The sequence below is a fragment of the Cololabis saira genome, chromosome 13 (genome assembly GCF_033807715.1).
Source record: "Cololabis saira isolate AMF1-May2022 chromosome 13, fColSai1.1, whole genome shotgun sequence".
Taxonomy (NCBI): domain Eukaryota; kingdom Metazoa; phylum Chordata; class Actinopteri; order Beloniformes; family Belonidae; genus Cololabis; species Cololabis saira.
The window spans coordinates 18,574,728-18,589,110 of record NC_084599.1 but is presented as its reverse complement, the minus strand read 5'-3'; the positions used below and the strand labels follow the sequence as shown (position 1 = coordinate 18,589,110).

General features: G+C 40.4%; 1 protein-coding gene across 5 annotated transcripts in view; it reads right to left on the bottom strand.

The window, feature by feature from the left end:
- The window catches only part of patj (PATJ crumbs cell polarity complex component), a 128,095-nt gene that overhangs the window by 10,348 nt on the left and 103,364 nt on the right, over positions 1–14,383 (bottom strand). For all 5 annotated transcript variants that reach the window (XM_061738106.1, XM_061738109.1, XM_061738110.1 and 2 more), the window contains 10 exons: positions 10,615–10,811; positions 6,898–6,989; positions 6,162–6,246; positions 5,047–5,139; positions 4,874–4,969; positions 3,373–3,436; positions 2,749–2,855; positions 872–955; positions 600–793; positions 355–502 (listed from right to left, as the gene is read on the bottom strand). In XM_061738106.1, coding sequence (XP_061594090.1) covers positions 355–502; positions 600–793; positions 872–955; positions 2,749–2,855; positions 3,373–3,436; positions 4,874–4,969; positions 5,047–5,139; positions 6,162–6,246; positions 6,898–6,989; positions 10,615–10,811 — 1,160 coding nt within the window. The remainder of the gene's footprint in view (positions 1–354; positions 503–599; positions 794–871; positions 956–2,748; positions 2,856–3,372; positions 3,437–4,873; positions 4,970–5,046; positions 5,140–6,161; positions 6,247–6,897; positions 6,990–10,614; positions 10,812–14,383) is intronic.

The following is a 14,383-nucleotide window of genomic DNA, read 5'->3' as shown; positions in this document are numbered from 1 at the left end:
TCTCTCGAAAAAACACACCTGCACCGCGGGCTTTAGAAGAAAAAGACACTACAGAGCGAGTCAGGATGCAGCAGCATCAGAAGAGCAGTGAAATACGCGCCAGTCACAGTTTGTCCTACTTTACTTATTGTATCTTTTTTTCATAATCATTTTTCATTTTCTCCCGTTCAAATCCACTTAATCGGGTTGTGGTGGGGCTGATCTCTGCAATTTGAAGCCTTGTATAATAATTGTAAAAAAAAAAAGAAAAAGGTTGCTACTTCGCGGATTTCACCAATAACGGGTTCTTTTTGGAACATAACCCCCGCGAAAAACGAGCGATTACTGTACTAGTTTGTGTCTCAACTGTCACACCTTTAAAATGGCGGCCACGGCCTCCTGGGAGGCGTGTCTGGTGTTGTCTCCGTTGACTGTCAGGATCTGGTCTCCCTGCATCAGCCGTCCGTCCAGCTCGGCGGCGCCCCCTCGGACCACCTCGGAGATGAACACGCCGCTGCCGCTCCTGACCCCCCAACACACAAGCACTTTGATCCCCAAGGAAAACATTTGAAAAAACCCTTCCTGTTCTGACCAGCGGTGGTCGTCTGGTTAAAGCGGACCTTTTCCCGACGATGCTGAGCCCCAGGCCCCTGCCGCTCTTCTTCTGCAGCTCCAGCTTAAACACGTCCAGGTTCTCCTCGTCCCTGTACTGGGCCTCGTCCCGCAGCACCGTGAGTCGAACCTTGGCCGGCGTCTGGCGCAGGGTGGCGATGGCCTCCTCGTGAGACGCCCCGCGGAGGTCCACGCCGTTCACCTGGACACAAACAGAGTGGATTAGCGGCACGGGTCCAGCAGGGGGAGACGGTAGCACCTGTGCAGGCCTCGGCCTCACCTCCAGGATCTGGTCTCCGGCCCACAGCCGCCCGTCTCTGGCTGCAGCTCCTTCCTCGTAAACCTCATGAACCACGATGGCGTCCTGGTGGAGATGCAGGGACAGATGTGTGTTAGTGTCCTTCTCTGCTGTTAAAACTGATTCATTTCTCAGTTTCTAACAGAACACCAACAAACATGTCTGTAGATCTGAGCTGAGCTAAAGACCTGCAGTTCCTCTACTGACCACTAGGGTCTGGATCCATGATGCAGACTTCTGTGTGATCTGAGCTAACTTTATCTTAAATCGATATTCTCTGAATGTACGATAACATCCATCGGTCCATGTTCCAGATGTTTCCAGACAGAAACCCTTCCATCAACATTTGATCAGACTGAATCTAAAATAACGTAAGTTACCATCAGAGGTTAAACTCAGCTAATGTGACACCTACAAGTGTATGTGCACAATTGTGTATTGGTTTTATTTTAATTTTGAGTTTTAGCCATGTAGAAGGCCTATTTCAGTTGTAAATTGTGTAAAAAATATAGTAGGAGCAATTACTTAGTTACGCCACCAGGGGGCATTAAGAAGCGCTGAGTATGCCTTGGGCGTTGCGCAGTGGTATCACCGGTATATGAACCACGGAGGCTACCGTACTTCAGACAGCTTGCAGCCTGCTTGAAGAACGCAACGTAATTCTTTTGTCTTTATTTTCCCCTGTAAAATACAGGTTAGTAAAATGTGCAAAAGCATCACAACTAATGGCAAAGGACTCATAAGCCTTTATGTTTTTGTTTTATCCAAGCAACATGCAGAAATATCGTGTTTTAGTTTATTTTGAGACACAAAGAGTACACGTGTTTTACCATTCACAGTTAGCATACGTTTTGGTGTGTCATTGTACATGTGTTGAAATAGTTATTTCATGGTATTTGAGACCAACTTTTTTGATTAAATCATTTATTTATATTATTATTAAAACGTTCCAGAAATGCAGTAAGACTGTAAAAAGAGTAAACATTATAGGTATTACACAGTATTATACAGTATTTAACAGTATTTACTGAGAAAGCAAACTAAGAGACTGATTAAAAGTAACAGTATAAATGTGAGTTTTGTAACACATACAGTAAAAATGTATTTCATATACAGTAGTTTTGGGTACAGCAGAAGAAATACCAAATAATTAAAGCTATAATCCTATAGTAACAGTTTATTGAGAATTGTGAACATGATTATTGGGAATATGTGATCTGTGATTATTGATTGTATGACATGATGATTATAGGTAAAGAGAGAAAAAAGAGAAAGTGATTGAAAACTAAGATTCTGTGAATAAAGACAGCTTGCAGCCTGTTTGAAGAACGCAACGTAATTCTCCTGTCTTTAATTTCCCCTGTAAAATACAGGACTGATCTTCTGTTACTCGCCTCTCATCTTGAGGCCTGTAACACTAACATGCTTATGTTAAATGATTGGAGGTGGGCGTGGCATAACCAGCAGGGTTGCTCGTTGGGCTCACAGTCATTTTGATACTAAAACAGCTCCTGCCAAGTTAATTGAGCTTCAAATCCACTCTTCAGATGAAACGTGTGACATCACAGAGGGATTAGTTGAGTCTCCGTTATAAAAGCACACAGAGCAGTTGTACATAATGAAAATTTAAAGATAGAGTTAAACACATAATGCAAATAACAGCAAACAGTATAAACAAGGCAGTATTACCACAGTAATAACTACTGTTACAATACTAAGAGTCAGGTTTTCTACAGTTCGAGTTTTTACTACAACTGTCATCGTAAACTTGACCTTTTACTCTTAATAATGCATAGCCGTGTGTGTGTGTGTGTGTGTGTGTGTGTGTGTGTGTGTGTGTGTGTGTGTGTGTGTGTTACCAATTGTGTGTCTCTTCCTCCCACAATACTCAGTCCCAGTCCGGATCGGCCTTTACAGATTTCCAGAACCGTCTCCTGACCAGGAACCACGGCGCAGCATGACGGGTCTGAGGAGGAGGAGGAGCTACATCTTAGTTTCCTGCTGCCATGGAGGACGCAGCGTTTGTGTCCGTTTTCTCCCCGTCCCCATGATGAATATAGATGTGTATGTTGTGTCTTCCTTATGCTACATAAGCGAGATGGTGTGTGTTCTTTGTTTTTTTCCAAATGTGTGTTATATCTTCCCTATACCCCAGGGAAATGGTGTGTTTTTATGTTTTCATGTGTGTGTGTGTGTGTGTGTGTGAGTTATATCATCCTTATGCCCAATCAAAATTTTGTGTTTTTGTGTTTTAATGCATGTTTTTGTGTGCGTGTGTGTTTTTATTTATTTATTTATTTGTGTGTTATGTCCTCCTAGAGCTCCCTCAGTGAGTTGGTGTGCGCTTTTGTGTTTTCATCTCATTGTGTGTTTCCATGTGTGTTTTAATGTGTGTGTGTTATGTCCTCCTTACTCCTTATTGGTGAGTGTGTGTGTGTGTGTGTGTGTGTGTGTGTGTGTGTGTGTGTGTGTGTGTGTGTTACCTGCAGTGTGAAGCTCGGCGCTGATCAGAGGAGGAGACGCTGCCGTCTGTTTCCTGGAGGAGAACTAAAGACACAGATCAGATCATAGGTTTTGATCAGCGAAGCAGCAGACAGATCAAACAGAACTGAAGCTTTGAACCAATCGTGAAACCGAAAGATTTATTTGGGAAAATCTTCATGGAAGTGAACAGTAGAAAGTTCTAGAAATGAACTGTGGGAAAATGGCTTTTTTTGTCTTAAATGTCCTCAAGAGCTCAGTTTTAACAGGCTTCAACTTTACATCAGAACAAGAATGACCTGTCTTCTCTGAGGACACGACTCTTTAAAGGGAACAGTCCCTCAAAGGAAAGAAAAGTATAAATATAGTAGCATAGAAGAAAAAACAAACCTGATCAACCTAATATTTGTTGATAGTTTAGTCTATTTGAGTTTATTAGTGATGATTGTGTTTGTTGAAAGTGTTGAAATCTCAGTGTCTCAGGATGAGAAGAGGAAAGCTGAGAGTAAGGAGCTGTTTTCAAGTGATTGGACAACAGCAAAAACTTCTGTTCCGAGTCATTCAGAGGAGAGAAACAGTCCGTGGACACTTCAGATGGACAAATCAAACAATAGGATGTTGATTGCTCACCGTCTCTGTTCAGCGGGTTCACCACCTTGAGTGAAAACCGTTCTGAGGAGGGCGGGATTTACGGTGAGACGCCACAACGTAGAACACAAGTACAATCAGACACAAACCACTGAGTACTGAGTACCACTGAGGGACTGTGCTGTTACCTGAACCTCCAACAGAGCCTTGGGAGCCTGCAGCCCGCTTTCTGGAGCAGAGTGGGTCAAGGAGGCTCAGTCGGAGCCCGGTTCTGCCAGCAGAAGCAGGTTTCCGGGTTTTTAATAGAAACCTGCTGATCACCACGTTAAGTGTCGCCGTGCGCTGCAGTGTTTGGTGCGTTCAAGGTCGTGTCTTTTGTTTTGGACTTTTCGGGTCCATTGGTGACCCACTTAGAGAACTGGTCCAGTTCAGCAGTGGTTTACTTTCTGTTTGATCGTGTTGGAATGGCCCAGACAAGAACCGGAAAAACAGATTTGACTTCTAAAAAAAAAATCATCCTGGAATCAGATCCTTTGGACAAAACAACTGAAGAGAAAAATCCAGAGATAAATCATAATAAACCGATGGGCAGAGCTTCACAGGACGAGGACCCTGAACACACTGGTCTGATCTGAACCCAACAGAGCATCTTTTCACCTCCTGGAGACAAAACTGAAGGTAGAAAGACCCTGAAACAAGCAGCTGGCTGCAGCCCAGGTCTGGAAAAACATCCCCCCAGGAGGAAACTGCTGATGTTTGTTTTGGAAAGATCCTAGAGAAAACTTCTGTTGTAATAAACGCTATATAAATAAAATTTAATTGAACTGATGTCCATGGACTCCAGACTTCAGTCACTGACTGGAAACTATTTTCATTCAAGTATTAAAAATAATGGGGATATTTGTGTCTACAAACCTTTCTGGAAACGTTTGGTTCCACCAGATTCTTGATGGCGCCGTCGCTGCTTCTGCTCTTGTCGTTCCGTTCACCTTCATCACTCGTCATCTCGTCCTGTTCAACAGAGCACAAAGTTCACGTCGGGCTGTTGCCATGGCGACCTCTCACCCGGACGGCAACTTCTTACTGACCGGTGAGACCGACGAGGGGTGGAGCCTCAGACTGTCCGGGAGGCGGGGCCCATCGTAGGGGGCGGAGACATCGGGCAGATTTGGAGACGCACACTGATGGAAACACACACACACACACACACACACACACACACACACACACACACACACACACACACACACACACACACACACACACACACACACACACACACACACACACACACACACACACACACACACACCTTTATAAATAGTTATAATTATTAGTTATAATAATTATATAAATCTTGACTTTATAAATCCAGATAAATGTAAATACTGCCTTTCTAAATCCAACATTTAAAAATTCTGACTTGATAAATAATAAATACAGATGATAATAATGCATACAATAATTAATAAAAGCAGACTTCATAAATTGTGACTTCATGAATATCATATTATGTATTACCTATCATATCATGATTTTCAAAATCTTGTCATCATAAATCCTGGCTTTTTAAATCCAGATTTTATAAATTGCAGATTTAGAAATTATGACTTTGTAAATTCTTACTTTGTTAATCCCATTATTGTACATTTCAAATTTTCAAATCCTGATTTCCTAAATGTTGACTTCATAAATTCTGACTTTGTAAATTCCAACTTTATAAATCCCAGGTTTAGAAATCTTGACTTAAAAAATAATGGCTTTATAAATTATTACAACATAAATCCCAACTTTACACATTCTGAATTTGTAAATCATGACTTTATTAGGTCATACTTAACAAATTCTGACTTTAATTAATTTCTATTTAAAAAATCCAGACTGCAATTTAGCAAATCCTGCAAATTCTGACTTTATAAATGCAAATCGTAAACAAATCACTTTTGTTTACATGAAAATTAAGACACTTTTTTTGGCAATTTAATTTATATAAATTCTAAATTTCTAATTTTTTTGTTTAAAAATTGTCTCCATCCTGTAAGCTTTTTTCAAATGCCTCCAAAACCTCAATGTATCTCAAATAACTGCACAACCTCTTAACAGATGACAAGTCTGACAGCTGTAATGTCAAATCAGATCTCATAAAACAGGAATAAAAGGGGCCTAATTTTACGGCTAACACATAAATGAGTGTGTTTGTTACCTCCGGGTTGACGGGGCTCAGGCTGGGGGGAGGAGGCGGGGTCGGGAACGGAGCCACGGCCATCTGGTTTATGGCGTCTTTATTTCTGCAGAGACACAAAGAGGCGAATCATGAGTTCAGTTTTGGTCAACACACACAAAGGTTATCTGTTCTCATGACAACCATACTTTAATGCATTAAAGGTGCCATACAGTATCTGAGGCTACATATCTTCTTTTCCTTTCATAGAAAACAATAATCCTCGTTGAATGTGGAATGATATTTCTGAAGCTGAATAGATTTATTTTGTATTAAAGCAGAATAAAGGAAGCCTGTTAATTTTAGCTCAGTGGGTCCCAGCTATAGGCCTGGGGTCAGGTCACTTTTACAACACTGTCAAGCGTTTGCCTTGGTTTGGTGTCTTATTCCCTGACTCTCGATTCCTCTTCCCTCAGTATTTTCTTAAGAAGATGGGAGTCTGTGATTTCACCTGATTTTTGCCACCAAAGCAAAAAGTAATCAAATATTAAGAAAATCCTAATCCTGACATCACAAATCCTGACTTCATAAAATGCCAAATTTGTGATTTGTAATGATGAAAAAAAATCGATCTTTAGACGATTTTTAGGAATTAATATGAGAATAGATTTAGATTTAGAATCGGAAAATCGATTTTTTCAACACAGTCCTAATCCATATCTAAACCGGGTCACAGTGATGAGCAGCCTCAGACTCCCAGCGTGCCTTACAGTCCTACCTGAGAAGGACGAGCTTCACCTTGGAGGCGGCGCTCTTAATGATGGCCGAGGCGTTCTGGTGACTCCGCCCATAGAGGACCTGGCTGTTGATCTGACAGAGACAGACACATGGAGGTGGAATTAAGATATATCAGGGAGAACTCAGCTGTTACCCAGAACGTAAGGTTCTGGGTAACAGCTGCTAGCAGCAGCGTTCTGCTATCAGGAACCGTTACTATGGAAACAACTTCCAGTCTGCGTTAAGGACTTTACAACCAAACTTAAAACCTTTCTGTTTAGTAAACCTCTATTTAGTGTTTGTAAACCTCTAGTTAGTGTTTGTAAACCTCTAGTTAGTGTTTGTAAACCTCTAGTTAGTGTTTGTAAACCTCTAGTTAGTGTTTGTAAACCTCTAGTTAGTGTTTAGTAAACCTCTAGTTAGTGTTTGTAAACCTCTAGTTAGTGTTAGTAAACCTCTAGTTAGTGTTTAGTAAACCTCTAGTTAGTGTTTGTAAACCTCTAGTTAGTGTTTAGTAAACCTCTAGTTAGTGTTAGTAAACCTCTAGTTAGTGTTAGTAAACCTCTAGTTAGTGTTTAGTAAAAACTCTAGTTAGTGTTTAGTAAACCTCTAGTTAGTGTTTAGTAAACCTCTAGTTAGTGTTTGTAAACCTCTAGTTAGTGTTAGTAAACCTCTAGTTAGTGTTTAGTAAACCTCTAGTTAGTGTTTGTAAACCTCTAGTTAGTGTTTAGTAAACCTCTAGTTAGTGTTTGTAAACCTCTAGTTAGTGTTTAGTAAAAACTCTAGTTAGTGTTTAGTAAACCTCTAGTTAGTGTTTGTAAACCTCTAGTTAGTGTTTAGTAAACCTCTAGTTAGTGTTTGTAAACCTCTAGTTAGTGTTAGTAAACCTCTAGTTAGTGTTTAGTAAACCTCTAGTTAGTGTTAGTAAACCTCTAGTTAGTGTTAGTAAACCTCTAGTTAGTGTTAGTAAACCTCTAGTTAGTGTTTAGTAAACCTCTAGTTAGTGTTAGTAAACATCTAGTTAGTGTTAGTAAACCTCTAGTTAGTGTTAGTAAACCTCTAGTTAGTGTTAGTAAACCTCTACTTAGTGTTTAGTAAACCTCTAGTTAGTGTTAGTAAACCTCTAGTTAGTGTTAGTAAACCTCTAGTTAGTGTTTAGTAAACCTCTAGTTAGTGTTAGTAAACATCTAGTTAGTGTTAGTAAACCTCTAGTTAGTGTTCAGTAAACCTCTAGTTAGTGTTAGTAAACCTCTAGTTAGTGTTTGTAAACCTCTAGTTAGTGTTTTGTAAACCTCTAGTTAGTGTTTAGTAAAAACTCTAGTTAGTGTTTAGTAAACCTCTAGTTAGTGTTTGTAAACCTCTAGTTAGTGTTTAGTAAACCTCTAGTTAGTGTTTGTAAACCTCTAGTTAGTGTTAGTAAACCTCTAGTTAGTGTTTAGTAAACCTCTAGTTAGTGTTAGTAAACCTCTAGTTAGTGTTAGTAAACCTCTAGTTAGTGTTAGTAAACCTCTAGTTAGTGTTTAGTAAACCTCTAGTTAGTGTTAGTAAACATCTAGTTAGTGTTAGTAAACCTCTAGTTAGTGTTAGTAAACCTCTAGTTAGTGTTAGTAAACCTCTACTTAGTGTTTAGTAAACCTCTAGTTAGTGTTAGTAAACCTCTAGTTAGTGTTAGTGTTAGTAAACCTCTAGTTAGTGTTAGTGTTAGTAAACCTCTAGTTAGTGTTAGTAAACCTCTAGTTAGTGTTTAGTAAACCTCTAGTTAGTGTTAGTAAACATCTAGTTAGTGTTAGTAAACCTCTAGTTAGTGTTAGTAAATCTCTAGTTAGTGTTAGTAAACCTCTAGTTAGTGTTAGTAAACCTCTAGTTAGTGTAAACTCTAGTGTGTTAGAGTCAGTAGTCATAGCTGCAGCTATATAACAAGACTATAATAGCTAGTCTCAAATATAGCTTCGTGGTAGATATGCTGCTATAGGCCTCTGCTGCAGGGGGACAACATGATCCATTGGGCGGGAACCTCACCCTTCTTCTCTTCTCCTCTTCCATCTAATATTTATTATAAGCAGTGCTTAATTTGTCCATGAAGAGGTCCCGGAACATCGAGGGGGTACCCCCGGGAAATTTTTTGAGCATAATGCATTTAAATGCATCAATCTGGTGCACTTTGGAAAGCTAGAATAACAATAATAGGGTGTCTGCTGCCTTAACTTACCTTGGAAACATAGCTCCGGAGCTTCTCTACCCGGCTAAACTAATATTAATAACTAAATAATTAATAACTAATATTCTCCGCTCCTCTGTTTGTGTGTGAGCACATGCACAGGCACAGCCTTCACCGCTGATTGGCTGTTTCCCGTGCCTGTCTGTGTGTGCAACCAATCAGATGATGCTGTGGGCGGGACATTGCTGGACACAGTGCAGGCAGAGACGCAGCTGGATCAACCCCAAAATAACGCCGTTTTAAATTGTACAAACACAATATTGGTATCGTTGGAAAGGGAAAAATGTCCTCTTAATTTTGGGGGGGCTGAGATCAAATTTGGGGGGGCTTCAGCCCGTTTTTTTATTTGTAGTGAGAACATAATCCACTGAAACCGACACAAATCCATTCATGTGTATGTGCTACGCGGCGCAAGGACCACATTGACTGTGCTGCAGCTGCCCTCATCGCCGCTTGTTGCTTTTCTGATTCGTTTTGAAGAATCATGCAACTCTTCCTTCTTTTTGAAAAAAGACAGTAAATTCAGCTGTCTTTTTGACATGTTTGCGTTGCTCGCTGCTGGCTCCCCAGATCCAGCAAATTTCCAAAGTTTTTTTGGTCAGGGGCGTGGTTTGCTGGCCCATCTTTTCATTGCATCAACAAATCTCCGACTCTTTCAAATGACGTTAAATCTTTATAAACAACATGAAATGCTTGGGATTTGTTCTGTAAATGAATTATGCATATTATTATTTTTTATACATTAAAAAAAAACTTTTTAATATTATTATTGTTTTATATACGAGAGGTGCCGGATCTGCCCAAATAAGTCCCGGAACGCAGGGAGGCCAAAATCGAGAGGTGCCGGATCTTGTTCCGGCAGGATCCGGCACAAATTAACCCCTGATTATAAGTATCTCAGAGCCATCATTTTTGTCCATCGTTCCTGTAGTTTCTTGTGCTGGTCCCCTTTTTTCCTCTTCTGTGCATGTTTGCAGGCCGGAGCTTCAGGAGCTGCATGCTGACCCCAGTCTGGTCTTAAGCATGAGGGTTCCCCCTTATGATCCAGGTCCTGGTCCAGGTTTCTTCCCTCCTAAAGGGGAGTTTTTCTTGCCACTGTTTGGTTTAAGGTTCTTCTCCCACTAGTGGAGTTTATACCTGCCATTGTTTATGTTTATGTAATAATTGCTCGGGGGTCATGTTCTGGTCTCTGGAAAGATCCTAAAGACAACTTGTAAAAGTTGTTGTAAAAGACGCTATAAAATAACAATTGAATTGAAAACATCACACTTGTTTGGTTTGTTTTACAGTTCACATGTTGTTGACGCAATTATGAATGAGAACCCAAGAAATATGGGAATAGAAGTGTCCCTGGACTCCCATGTCGTGAGTGGGAGTCAAAGTGGGATCAAAAGTCCAAACAGTCTGACTCTGTACTTTCCCACAGCAGCCTTGAGTTATTTAGCAGAGTTATTGTGGTGCTCTCTGGCAGTGTTGAATGTTACAATGTAGCTTTCTCACCTCCAGGAGCTCGTCTCCCACCAGGATGCGCCCGTCCCGGGCAGCCGGCCCCCCAGGATGGAGGCCCACCACAAAGATGCTGAGCCGGGAACGGTCCCTGTTCCCCGCCAGGCTGAGACCAAGACCCTGTCGCTCCTTCTCCAGCTCCACGCACAGCAACTCTCCCCGCAGGTCACCATAGCGCTCACACCAACGCTCTGACACACAGGGAAGAGGAGGATGGAGAGTCAGGAACATGCCAAGCAGCTGAGTTAAAGGTCATCAGTCATCTTAGAGGTGGCTCTGGTGGCTAAGTTGGCTGGTTTAGCCTAGAACAGGTCATGCTAACCAGCGTTCGTTTACATTCATTTTGACTGATACATTCCATTGATATTAATCAGTGTCGAACCGTGAGCACTACCGCTGGGCCTTCACCTCATCACAGAGAAAAGAAATAGTTGGAGAAAAAAGCAACCGTACAATGAATTGAAAGGGTTTAACAAGTGCAAATTTAATTAACGATGACAAGAATGTAAACAAATAGACCATAACGTCAATAACAGTCTCTCTACAACAAGAAAAATTCTCAACATTAACTTCGCAAAACTGGAGACCATTTAGGCTACATAGTTGAAATTAAATAAACATATTCTAAAGCCGAAATATAAGCTGGAAATATAAAATGAGGTCACCCAGAATGTCACCCCGTGACGCTGCAGACACCGAGGTCATGTCATCACCATGTCAGCACTATGAAATCATTAGAAATCATTCACACATTGACAAATACATTCATCCGCATCATCAATGTACAATACAATTTCAAAAGTTACACAAAGCTGGTAATACAAACACTATTTTCAAAGTTGCAATGAAGTGCAAATGCCTCTCCATGCGCAGTTAGGCAACTGCTCTCACCAGTCTGCAGAGATTTGATGTTGGGACAAAAATATGTTGCTCTATTTTTCTTATTTTTGTGAGGGGGGATATATATTGTTTTTCGTCACTACCTTGTTCTCTATAGCTGATACAACATGAATTACTCCTATGTGGGATCAATAAAGTTCTTATTTTTGCCATCTGAGAAAATTAAATATATTATATTTGGTGCCTAACTGTTTCCCAAGTATATTAGTGCGTGTGTGAATGAATAAATGAGACGTAAAACGTAAATAACTTTGTAGAAAGGCGCTTTATGAAAATAAGTCCATTTACTTGTATTAGTTTACAGCGCAGTCTTGCCACATCCAATATGGCGGCGACGTTGACATACGGCTCAGCGCTCGTTGGGGCGTCTACGTATACATGTCTATGGCTAGCACTACTATGCTAGCTGAAGCTCTAAAGACTAACTTTAATACGCTTGTTACACTTAGCTATGTCAGTTACCTTGAGCTAACATAGTTGAACGTAGTTATGATAGTTTAAGCCAACTAGAATAACTAGCTTTTGTCATTAGCTAAAGCCATTTGACAGCACTCATCCTTTTCATGTGTTTATTTCCAGAAAGAACAAACTTAATGTGCTCACCGACGCTCGGACGCGCTCACCGTGTGAGATCACAAATGAAAACTGACAATGAAAAAGTTAGTGGGTTTTGACAACAGAGATGCAGAATGAGGCGTTTCTTTCATAGATGAAACAATGTAAACGCCACGAAATCACAGATGATATTTTCATATAAACTTTACAGTTTTTAATCGATGAAGAGAAGGCTTTCGACCAGGTCGAATGGCCTTATCTGTTTGAAATTTTAAAAATATTTAATTTTGGAGACAAATTTATTTCTATGATAAAGCTTCTCTATTACAACCCATGTGCACAAATACTCACGAATCAAATAGTATCAACTCGTTTTAATCTATATAGAGGAAGAAGACAGGGGTGCCCCCTGTCCCCCCTTATCTTTGCTTTAGCAATCGAACCCCTTGCTGAGAGTATCCACTCATTCATGTTACCCGTTAATTCAAGGTTATAACACACAAAAATCTCTAAAAAAAAATCTCATTATATGCAGATGATGTTTTGTTATTTATCTCTCAACCACAAGTCACGATTCTGCAGATACTCAATAAAATCAATTCATTTGGGACCTTCTCTGGTTATAGGATAAATTGGAGCAAAAGCGAGCTGATGCCCATACATGTATAAAATAATGCTTGGTTACAGAACCTCCCTTTCGACATATCTCCAGAGAAATGCACATATTTAGGAATTCAAATTACAAGGAGCCACTGGTCTCTATTTAAGGAAAACTTCCTACCATTGTCTAAATTACAGTCGAATATACTGTTTTGGAAGACCTTGCCGATATCATTGCTGGGCAGAGTCAATGCTATTAAAATAGTTTTTTGCCCCAGTTATTATATTTATTTCAGAATATTCCAGTGTTTCTGACCAAATCTTTCTTTAAAAAATCAGACTTGTACTCCCTTTCCTATGGGAATAAAAACACATTGGGGAATTGGGAAGAAAATCCCTTTTCAAATCTAAGATGGAGGGGGATTGGCCATTACAAACTTTTTGTCATATTATTGGGCTTCACAAATCAGGATTATGGCATATTGGCTGGATGACACAGTAACTCCACCAAATTGGCTTGAATTAGAGCAGGAAGCATCACAGCCTTATTCTACAGGTGCCATCCTGTTTATGTATTTTTACCTTTTTTTATTTATTTATTAATTTATTTATCTATTGTTATTCTTAGCTATTTTTCTTACTTTGTATTTTGCATTCCAGATTTTATATCAGGTTCTTCATTTATTATGTTCTAAGAAAACAAAAAAGTGCACTATGACCTGTACTCTATGCGCACTGATTATACTGTAAATTTGTAACTATATTTTAATGTGCTCTAATAAAATACACTTGAAAGGAACTTTACAGTTTTTAATAAAATTAACAAAAAGATCTCATCTACGGTTGCTATGTTTTTTGATCTCAGAGACTCGTCCCTGCTCCCTGGTGGATGTTGCTGAACAACCATAACCCTGGAACGGCGCTTAGAAGGGTTGGATGTACGAACGTATGCAGGTGGAGCATAAATGAGGCTTTATTGAAGATGATGACTTGACCTCTTAAGTTTTGTCAACAAAGCTAAAATGATCTGACATCAATACCAATTATAGTAACAATACTTAAAGCAGCAGCTCCCCCTACAGGCCTGGAGGTCAAGTCTCTACAACGCTGCCTCAGCTTTCCTGCCTCCCTCTTGTGCTCGGCCACTTTTACTCTGCTGTGATGTAGCTGTTAGCTGGCGTCAGTGTCACCGACACGCTGTGAAGATGACCGGTGGCCAATCGAATATTCCTTCAAACGAAACTGATCGTTTGACATGAAAACTTCTCTGTGCTGCTTTAAGCGTGATTTATTATTATTATTATTATTTTGTGTGTGAATCCACCAGTTTTCCAGTTTCTTCGTGTAAAGTCCTGACAAGGACGGTGAAGAATCTTCAACTCCTCAGAAGCTTCTTCAGGTTGAAACGTTTGCGGCTGATCGTCTCATCAGGAGAACGGAGGCCGAGTCTCATCTCTTGCTGCAGCAGCTTCTGGAGGTCGCTGCAATGCAACAATGACTCACACACACACACACACACACACACACACACACACACACACACACACACACACACACACACACACACACACACACACACACACACACACACACACACACACACACACACACACACACACACACACACACACACACACACACACACACACCTCTGCCTCACTGCAGAGTTCCCTCACGGGAGTAAACCACAACACACACACACACACAC